Source organism: Ostrea edulis, chromosome 10 (assembly GCF_947568905.1).
Source record: "Ostrea edulis chromosome 10, xbOstEdul1.1, whole genome shotgun sequence".
Lineage (NCBI taxonomy): Eukaryota > Metazoa > Mollusca > Bivalvia > Ostreida > Ostreidae > Ostrea > Ostrea edulis.
The window spans coordinates 14594733-14606290 of NC_079173.1; the positions used below are offsets into that span (position 1 = coordinate 14594733).

The following is an 11558-nucleotide window of genomic DNA, read 5'->3' on the forward strand; positions in this document are numbered from 1 at the left end:
GGTATCCTTTCTATTAATGTTCTAACAATGATAACAACCAATGAGGATTTCCCCTGTCATCCATAATATTTCCATGGATGGATTACAATTGTGTTTTTTGTAGGTTCATTTTCAAACTCTATGAGAATAACTGAATGTTAAGATGTTGTCCAATGAATATAATTCACAGCTTGTAGATGTATTTCAACAACATTGATATTTTTTGTATTGATTGCAATATGGGGCGTAGAAGACAAGAGTTTTCTGCCCATTTTAATGGTTTGTGTAGTGACAAGATTTATCTGTACTTTATAATGGTTACTGTAGTGATAAGAGATATCTACCGTTTATAATGTTTTACATTGTGACAAGTGCTATCTACTCTTTATATTATGGGTTTTAGTTATCCGCCCTTCTTATTATAACATCATAATCTTAGGCTTGAGATAAGTTGATTGTTGTCACGTGATTCTATTGTAAAACGCTTATAAAACTACATTAACAATAGAACATTCATAAACCCCATCCTACTAAAAATAGATTTTGTCAATTTTCAAATCACTGTTCAGCCTTTAGAATATGTCCGGGTTAGTTTTGTTGTCTACAATTAAAGGAAATGGCGGTTGATTGCATTGCACATGAATACAAGGATCTGTTTCAAACCTTGGATGCTGAAAACACTAACAAAAAAGTCGGTGCATGAGGGCATTCAGTGTTACTGCAAAATGCGCCCTTGGATTACCCAGCTTGATGAAAGATTTTCAATGTGTTATTGGGAAATAAGAAACATATATGATGAAATATATAGAAAGAGGAAATTGATTACATATAGACAATATTATTAAATTGTAAGTTGAGGCCGTCAGATGTAGGACCACGAAAATGAAAGGTTGCATCCTCCTCCCATCAGACACCTAGATTGGAAATCCTACATTCCTACCATATCCTTGACGATGTACAGCTTTTTTCCAATGCAAGGTATATTTGATTGAATTAGCATATATGAGTATGAAGTAAAGAAATAGAATAGGTTACATGTTGTTTGTTTTAAATATTCAATACATGATGTTGAACAACACAGATTTCTTCGCCTTTCAAAATTGCGAATATGCTACTAAAACTCAAATTCCATCTTTTCTAATGGAATTCAAGCCAAAATATGTTTGAATTTATAATTATTAAATTTAAGTAGACTTATTTTGCATTCCCAGGTTTTCCGTGATATAGTGTTGCATTGTGAGAGGCGAGGGGAGAATCTTTCACGTTTGACTAGAAAGGAGTTTCATGATTGCAAAGGTACACTTAACGTGCAGAAATCTACAGATGAAGAAAACGAAAATACCATCTGGATGACAGTGGAAAGGCATATGATGGAAGAATGTATGATATTAAAGGTGAAACCTCAACAAAAGCAATCATAAAATATCCCTAATAGTTTTCTGTACCTATTGTACCTATACAGATACTGAGTATAATGAAATTATCAAAGTAATGCTATTCATGTGGAGCATTAAAAATTACTATGGAAATACAGTTTTTTCTCATCTCAGACACGTTTCATGTTCAAAAAGAAGTTTTGCAAAATTTATGAAGAGTTTAAATCCCAAGTGTGACAAACTTTTTTCCACAAAGTTAAAATTCAGTCAAATGATGGAGTTTTTCGGACAATGTGCCACTAGGATTCTTTAATAAATTAAACAAATTGCTGTACTTTAAAAAGGACCGTAATATGTGGACTACGAAGGACCGTGTTTAAATATGTAACAGAAATTTTATATTCTAGTTTGAGATAGAAATGCGATTTAAACATATTTTTATAATCTTGAAACATGCAAATATTTAGTGTCATTTCCCAAGGTGAAATTCTTCAAAATCATGCTTCAGTTTTACACACATTTAATATCCCTGTCAATGGGTCGGATGAATAAGAGTTACCGTACCTATAATGGATTCCTAAATTTCTTAAAAACCCTTACAAAGATACATTGCTGGATCCAGTAAGTGTTCTACCAAGCACCTATCTTTGTTCCTCATGAAAATATTAACAGCTGTGAAGGAGAAACTTCAAACGTACTGTGCGACTATATATGCCAGAAGTGGTGTCAATCAAATGTGGATTCTATAAACATTCTAAAGAACTTTTAGTAAATTTGAAATCGCAAAACTTTACTCAAATCATCAAAATGTATGACTTTTCAACACTTTACACGACCATTCCTCACGATGAATTAAAGACTACACTTTTTGACATCATAGACAGTTGCTTCTGCAACGAAAATTGAAAACGGAAATATTCTTATCTAGTGATCAGTCATACAAACAATTACTTTGTTAAATACCATTCTGATTCCACACACAGGTACCCTGAAGTTGAAATACAAAATATGGTGGCGTTCCTTATTGCCAATATCTTTGTAGTCCTTGTTGATCAGTTCTTCCAATGGTCTGTTGGAATTCTCATGTGCACGAATTGTGCTCCTTTGTTAGCTGACCTTCATATATTATATGAAACATAATTTAAAATTAAAATTTTGTACGTGAGACCAAATATCTCTTGTTGTGGCCTTCAATTCGACATTTTGATAGATCGACGACGTATTATCTATTAAAAATGATTTGCATTCATATGTCGATTCGATATATCCTTGTGAACTCGAAATAAAAGACACCACATATTCGTCCACCCTTGCTTCATATTTAGATATTTTATTGAAAGTAGATATTAACGGCAAACAAACAACTCATGACAATCGGGAAAATTTCAGCTTTTCCGTCGTCAACTTCCCATATATATTTAGCAATATTCCATTATCATCTGCATATGGTGTTTATATCTCTCAACTGATTCGATACGCTAGAGCTTGTTCTGCGTATGGTTAGTTTTTAAATCGAGATAGGCTACTGACAAAGGAATTGATGGTGCAGGGATTTCAACAGTTTCGTGTAAAGTCAATATTTCGTAAATGTTATGGTCGTTATAACGATCTAGTATATCAATACAACATATCATTAGTTGTCTGACATGTTTCATACCGATTGTTAGGCCGTTCTTGGCACACTGATTTTGACTACGGATAACTCCGTTTACCTGATCAAGATATAGGGCTCGCGGCGGTTGTGACTGGTCGACAGGGGATGCTTACTCCTCCTAGGCACCTGATCCCACCTCTGGTGTGTCCAAGGGTACGTGTTCGCCCAACTGTCTATTTTGTATTGCTTATAGGAGTTATGAGATTGATATCTACTAAAGTGCTAGTTTTACGTGCGACCTAAAAAGACTACCAACTTTTAAATAGTTCGATCGAACAAGGGTTTATGAGGAGCGGATTGGACTAAAACACCTTGACTAGCAAGGATGGCAGCATTCTGAAAAATAATTTTCAACCCTTCAGACATTTTGTAATTAGAAATGAGTGGTCTTTAGTGATTACTAATTTGTATACAAGAGTTGCCCAAGTGATGCATAAGTTTTGCAACTTCTTTTTCTGAAGAGTTTCATAGTTCCGATATCCCGTATTGAGACTCATATTTTTTTAATAGAACCTACGTGAATATTTCAATGAAATAATTTGTAAATGAAGGTGCTTTCCCATGCAAGTCATCACCAGATTTGGTTACATGTGCCTGTTGACAGCTTTGTATGTTTTGATCTAAGACAAGCATGGACTCTCAACTATATCAAATGATTAAGGGTATCTGGATGTAAAATGGATCACTGCTATTGTAAATCAAAGATTGAAGGGTCAATACATTCAAATATGGTTGTCTGATGTAAATTATTCTTGCAAGACTAGAGTTAAAAAATTTCTAATGTAGTTTCGGATCGATCAAATAAAAATATCTTTAATTTACCTCTAAAATTAAGAAATGTTCTTATGAAATTTCGCGCATCATCTACCCGTTAAAACAGATATGTGGTATCCATTCAATGAATGCTTGTGTACTCAATGTCACAAGGGCCATACCGGATATATAGGATCCATGGTGGGTGTGACCGGTTGACAGGCAATCCTTAACTGCTCCTGGGCACCTGATCCAGATCCCACCCCGTTACGTCCAGGGGTCCGTGTTTGTCCTACTCTACATTTTATATTCACGGCGGGTGTGACCGGTCAACAGGGGATGCTTACTCCTCCTAGGCACCTGATCCCACCTCTGGTGTGTCCAGGGGTCCGTGTTTGCCCAACTATCTATTTTGTATTGCTTGTAGGAATTATGAGATTGATCACTGTTCGTTATCTTCACCTTGCATTCTAAATAGGGGTTACGAGATAGATCATTGTTCATTATTTTCACCTTTACATTAATTAATTTTAGAATGCGCTGCTTTAGCAGAAATTAGATGAAGAAGAAACAAGAAACGTTTATAACTTAATACTGGATATTGACATATTCAAAAACTTCTACGTGAGAAGAAAAAATATCTCGCTGTGACCTTCAATTCGACTTTTAAATATATCGATGACGTTTTGTCTATTAACAATGATAGCTTTCATTCATATGTCGATTTGATATTATCCCTGTGAGCTCGAAATAAAGGACACCACAGAGTCGTCCACTTTTGCTTCATACTTAGATATTTTATTGAAAGTAGACATTAACGGCAAACTAACAACTCAACTGTATGACAAACGGGATGATTTCAGCTTCTCCATCGTCAACTTCCCACATTTATGTAGCAATATTCCATTATCACCTGCATATGGTGTTTATATATCTCAACTGATTCGATATGCAAGAGCTTGTTCTGGGTATAGTCAGTTTTTAAATCGAGGTAAGCTACTGACAAACAAGTTGATGGTACAGGGATTTCAACAGTCTCGATTGAAGTCAGCATTTCGCAAATTATATGGTCGTTATAACGATCTAGTTCGTCAATACAACGTCGCATTGGGTCAAATGCTGTCTGACGTGTTTCATACCGATTGTTAAGCCGTTCTTGGCACACTGATTTTGACTGCGGATAACTCCGTTTATCTGATCAGGATATGGGGCTCACGGCGGGTGTGACCGGTCAACAGGGGATGCTTACTCCTCCTAGGCACCTGATCCCACCTCTGGTGTGTCCAGGGGTCCGTGTTTGCCCAACTATCTATTTTGTATTGCTTGTAGGAGTTATGAGATTCACCTTGCATAGAACGTATTGAGTTTTTCCGATTTTATATAGAATCCATACAAATCTCTGACGAATGTTAAGTACTTTAGATACTGTCTATTCCGCTTAATCAATCATCTGTTGTCTTCTCCATAAAAAAAACATGTGCATATCATATATAGCACAGAGAAATTCATTATTATATTGATACTCACTTCCGCCCCAGCCCGAAGTTGAACTCACTACCCGAGGAACCAAATCTCCTAGCAGCGTGTACCAAGCGCGCTAGATCGCTCGACCATCTAGGCAAGACAAAATCTTGCTTTCGATGACGATGGAATTCTCGCCACGCTGTCACACGCTACAAGGTCATAGAGAATAGAAATGGGATAGTCATTTGACGTAAATTTAAGAGGATCATACAAGATACACACTGCATTTGAAATATTTCTTAGAGCACAAAGATTGCAATGAACTCTTTAATGAACATAACTGCCCTTAGTGAAGAAGTATTTTAAAATAAAGCACAGAAAAATTCACCATTAGCATATTTCCTAGATCTCCTACATGTAGTATATATTCCTGTTTCACTGAATACCCTGTACGTGTATTTTAAAATCTTCGTTTCATAATTAGTCAGTCGCGGTTCGTGTCGGTGATCAGTTTAGAACTTTATATATATATATATATATATATATATATATATATATATATATATTTCTGTATTCGACATTTTATCCACATTTAAAGGTGATGAATGTTGTTGGAATCTAGTGCTATGTGTGGTGAATGTGTGTATATTTCAAGAATCAATTCTAGGACACTTCAATAGTCGCAAACACTATACACAATGTCCATGTGCGCAGAGCATTAAGACATCACGGAGAAGGTGAAGGACATGTGATAAACTCGCAGATAACTTCTTTGTGTTGTTTATCGCATGGATGGTCATTCCAGCCCCATGATGTCCATACCAGACAGTCGTCTCCCGTGGTGTTACTGGGAAATCCTTCTGACCAGTCGAAGTAGGTCAAAGGACCTGAATTCACCCACATGAACTGACTTCCGTTTCGAACACCTCCTAACCACACAGGGCGCGAACCTGCAAAGTGAAAGTAAAAGTAGATCATTGTAACTATGTGGTGAAGAATGGATCCAGAAAATGTTCAATAAGGTTTAAACATTTTAAAAGTAAATATACATCATGATATGAAAACTTATTATATGTGTGTGCCACATGAATACTTCACCAAAGTTACCACTGCAGAGGTATACCTAACCAAGATAGACATTTTTTTTATCCCTTCTGAAAAAAAAGTACAAACTTTCACTTTTAACGCATCGTACTTTATGCTTAATCAGATTCATTTTCTTTTACGGCCAATTTCAAATGAAGAATCCTCGCACAAAACAAACAAAAATTATCACAGAAGCCATGTAAAGGCATATGTACTTTCTGACTCATTTACTAATATTTGTCTCATGACATGAAACTTAATTGATCAAAAGTCAAATAGATGAAAAAGAAATATTCGTTTGGATTCATATGCAGTTTCAAAAATCTAGATATCTTCTTAACAAGTCCCGTTAGAATAGGTTCTCAGTAAACCCTCCTTATCGTGATAGGCGACTAAATGATGAGGTCCCGACGATACCGCAAAAACCGAGGCCCCGTCTCACAGAAGGTGTGGCACGATAAAAAGGCCGTAAGCGCCGTGCATAGACCTAAAGTTTGCAGCCTTTCACTGGTGCCTCCATACGAGTGAAAAATTCTCGATTGGAATGTTAAACAATACGTAATCAATCGATCTTAACAACAATCAAAGGTATTGAATTTGTCATATCTTATTCATTTTAATGGAAAGATTACTAATTGTTAGTAAATTTACGTCACAGTCGCGTATCACACAGTTCGCATAGATAATTAATATATCTTACTGATAATGTTTGTCAGAACGAAGTCAGCCTCCTGCGTGGATTGTAGTTCTAGAAGGAATCCTCCAGTGGACTTACAATTAGTCTACAAATGAAAACATACAGCTTTAGATACCAAGATTCAAAGAGTTAGAATATACTTATAAAGCAGGCATCCGGAACATATCGGGCCTTTTCTGTCAAAGGCTAGAGGTGTTCCGTATGATAAAGCAGGTTCCGCTCAGTATTATGACCTGTTAATCAGTGTATAGCCCAGTGTAGAAATGTTTCGTCAAATAATAGCTTTGGAGTTATACATTGATATTGACCACACATTCCCCCGTTTACCTGATCGTGATACAGGGCTCACGGCGGCTGTGACCGGTCGACAGGGGATGCTTACTCCTTCTAGGCACCTCTGTGTGTCCAGGGGTCCTTGTTTGCGCAAATCTTTACTGTGTATTCCTTATAGGAGCTATGAGATTTATCACTATTCGTTATCTTTATCTTTCATTATATTGCAGCCTGCATAACTACATTAATCTATATATAAGATTTCATGAGATTGTGATGGGGAATTCGACGGGAGAAGTTATCAAGAGAATGATAAGTAATAATTCAGCATTCAAAACTATTTCTAGAAATAATGATAAAGGTAATATTTTAAGTCAAGAGTCACACTATAATATAAACTCTTTGAGGTTTGAGGAATTCGTGAGGAGATATGTAAATCTGTATAATGACAGGTCCCTCTTCTTAAATATTTTTGCTTTATCCTTTTTTCAAAATAAAAAAGATTATTTTACAGCTCAAAATAAAAAAGAAACGTACATGTCTAACAGTAATTTTTCGCTGATTATTGTCAAATAATTCTTCATACATTTTTGTATTCCTATTAAGGAATACGCAGTGAGTTGGGCAAACACGGACTCCTGGATATACCTAAGGTGGGATCAAATGCCTAGAAGCAGTAAACATCCCCTGTCGACCGGTCACAACCGCCATGAGGATTTTATCTTGATCAAATTAACGGATCCGTAGTCAAATCAGTGTGTAAAGGACTGACTTTAAACGAGACTGTTGAAACCCTGTAACATCAACTTGTTTGTCAATAGCCTGTCTCAATTAAGTGGTCATACGCAGAAAAAGCTCTTGCGTATCGAATCAGTTGAAAGACATAAACACCATACGCAGGTGATTATGAAATAATGCTACATAAATATGGGAAGTTGACGATGGTAAATTGAAATCGCCCCGTTTGTCATAACTTTGGGTTGTTAGTTTGCAGTTAACATCTATGTTCAATAAAATATCTTAGTAAGAATCAGAGGTGGAAGACTCTGCGGTCTTTTAATTCAAGTTCATTGGCATATATATTGAATCGACATATACTTTATGTTTTTCAGTAAATTCTGAACGGTGAATCGTTTGCACAAACATTCTGCGCAGTTTTATTAGTTACACAGTTAGTTAGTGACCTGATACGGAAAAATACATGGTGTGAAAAGAAAACCCGTATCGGGCGAGGCGAAGCCTCGCCCGATACGGGTTTTCTTTTCACACCATGTATTTTTCCGTATCAGGTCACTAACTGACTGTGTAACGAATTTATCACGTCGAAGACCTCTAACTGTATATGTGGGGGTCTATATCATACAACTTAGTCAAATGTCTTTCCTTTTGAAACGGCTGCAAGTCGAACCCGACGATAAATAAAATTACTCGCCCAATACGGATTTTACTCGCATGATACGGTTTTTTTCACGGCGTCATGTGACCAAGATCTGACCAATCAGATTTCAACAATTTTGTCTGAGGCGTGATAAACAGTTTTATACTGTCACCCGTCCTCATGCATTGTCAGCCGTTGTCATGCATTGTCAGCCGTCGTCATGCATTGTCAGCCGTTGTCATGTACTGTTATCCGGAGGACGTGGTTTATGCAATCAATGGGGTAACAGTTCTTTTGAACAAATATTTTTAAAACAATCAAATTTGCCTAAATTGCATAAAAGTTTAACAAATGGAAATGATTTCAATCCACAACGCGACTGTTGTTATTGTGAGTTTTCCTTTGTTGACGTGTAGCCCTACACACGGTGTGTAGTCGATTTAATACCAAAAAAAAACTGACCTCTCTCTTTAAAATATGTTTAGGTGCTACATGTAGCACTGGATATTGATTGATTGAATATTGTTTAACGTCCCTCTTGAGAATCTTTCACTCATATGGAGATGTCACCATTGCCGGTGAGGACTGCAAAATACGAGTATAGGTCGGGCCTATGCTCGACGCTTACGTGCCACACCTGCTGTAATACGTAGCCTCTGTCTATTTCGGTTTCATCCGACGTACCGCCCCATTTAGTCGCCTCTTACGACAAGCAAGGGGTACTAATGCTTTATTCTGACCCGGATCCCCACGGGAGCTAGCACTGAATAAATACATGATATTATGTCCAATGCCAGAATTATAGATCTAGTCAAATACAAATTTCATCTTACAGTTAGTTTGTAAATGGAATTTCCAGCTGTTTGAAAGATGACAGTACTCCTAGTTTGAATAAAAAGAGAATATGCATTACCTTGTATTACAAAAGAAAACAATGATACGCGTATCATAAAGTACACACATTTACCTGTGCATCGAACCAACTATTAGAATGTCCCAGATTAGAATAATTACAGGTCTCGAATTTGGCGCCAGTAACCGTTGTTCCAGCATCAGATCCGGTGGTTGTAGTGGGATCAGATATCACTACATCTCCAGTTGTTGTATTTATATCTGAGTAGGTTGATACCTCAGTTTGCATTTTTGTCGATGTTTCTGATGTCATGGGTACAGTCGATTTTGAGGGCGATGATATTTCTGATGTCATGAGTACAGTCGATTCTGAGGGCGATGGTATTTCTGATGTCATGAGTACAGTCGATTCTGAGAGCGATGATATTTCTGATGTTATGAGTACAGTCGATTCAGAGGGCGATGATGCTTCCGATGTTATGAGTACAGTCGATTCTGAGGGCGATGATATTTCTGATGTTATGAGTACAGTCGATTCTGAGGGCGATGGTGTTTCAGATGTTATGAGTACAGTCGATTCTGAGGGCGATGATATTTCTGATGTCATGAGAACAGTTGATTCTGAGGGCGATGATGTTTCTGATGTCACAAGTACAGTAGATTCTGAGGGCGATGATGTTTCTGATGTCGTGAGTACAGTCGATTCTGAGGGCGATGATGTTTCTGATGTCGTGAGTACAGTCGATTCTGAGGGCAATGGTATTTCAGATGTCACAAGTACAGTCGATTCTGATGACGATATGGGTGGTAAAATTGTTGGTTGCGGGTTGTTTGAATCTAAAATAGAATTACATGTATTTGTATTTCAAATGTCATGTGATGTTGTACATTTCCGTGGATAGAAAACTCCAAATGTCCAACATGTACACCTGTATGGTCTATTGTTTCCAAGGGTCTCCGTGGCCGAGTGGTTAGAGCATCGCGCTCAAAATCGTACGGCCTCTGACCTCTGGTCGACGCGGGTTCGAATCCCGCTCGCGCCGGTAAGTGAGAAAGTTTCCCAGTTTACTTTCGGAAGGTCGGTTACCTCTTTCAAGATACATTGTACATGTATCTGGGTTCTCTCTTGCACCAATAAAAACTGAGCGCCACCAGACAACTTGTTGAGTGTAGCGGAAAACAGCAAACAATCACTCTAATATTTCCACAAATGTTTCGTACGGTTTTGGCTTTGATATCGTGTCCAGTTGTAATGATACTAGGCATTTCCTTATCAATGCGATCATAGCGATGTAGCTGTGAATAATATGCGTATGAATCTTGACAGATATAGTACGTTTATTGAAAGAATACTGTTTTGTAACCGAGTCTGCTTTGTAACTTGGACATGTACATTAAAATTTGCGTCTCTTTTGCATCTTCTTTTGAATTTTAGAATTTGTTATAGATTAATGACCTTTTGTACGAAAAAAAAAAAGGATCAAATTTTAGAAACACTGTAATTTTTTATATCTCACAACGACTTGCAGATTTTTCGGAATTAGTATATGAATTATTTTCATGGCTGATGTAAATTGCATACTTACTTTTAAAAATCTGTGATGTGTGTTTGATTGAAAGGCAGAAAAAATTGTCTTAGACGTAAAACTTCTGACCGCAGAAAGATAATTCGTACCCTCAAGTAGGACGCAGGGTCACCTCATTTTAGTATGACCCCGGGTCACCCTATTTTTTACACAGTTTACTACGCTATAAGAATAGTCCCACATAAAAGTGAAAGTAGAATGCAATGTATATTACACACTCCCAAAGGAAAATGAATATCGAACAAGTCATTATTGATCATTTACATGTCATCATTTCTTGGCAAAATTATTCTGATTTTTAAAATGATGATTCACTGTTGTCTTCCCAAATACGAGAATGCAAGGTGAAGATAACGAACACTGATCAATCTCATAACTCCTACAAGCAATACAAAATAGATAGTTGGGCAAACACGGACCCCTGGACACACCAGAGGTGGGATCAGGTGCCTAGGAGGAG

The 11558-nt window shown here is 37.0% G+C and overlaps 1 protein-coding gene across 2 annotated transcripts in view; it reads right to left on the reverse strand.

Annotated features, from left to right (window-relative positions):
- Window positions 1-5537: 5537 nt before the first annotated feature.
- Window positions 5538-11558, reverse strand: part of LOC125666849 (mucin-17-like) — a 7988-nt gene continuing 1967 nt past the window's right edge. The window contains exons 2-5 of one of the 2 annotated variants that reach the window (XM_048900175.2): window positions 9628-10349; window positions 7013-7094; window positions 6325-6380; window positions 6017-6176 (exon numbers count right to left, since the gene is read on the reverse strand). In XM_048900175.2, the coding sequence (XP_048756132.2) occupies window positions 6156-6176; window positions 6325-6380; window positions 7013-7094; window positions 9628-10349 (881 nt within the window). In that variant the 3' untranslated portion in view covers window positions 6017-6155. Of the gene's footprint in view, window positions 6177-6324; window positions 6381-7012; window positions 7095-9627; window positions 10350-11558 lie in introns of both variants that reach the window. The other variant, XM_048900174.2, reaches the window with a different exon arrangement.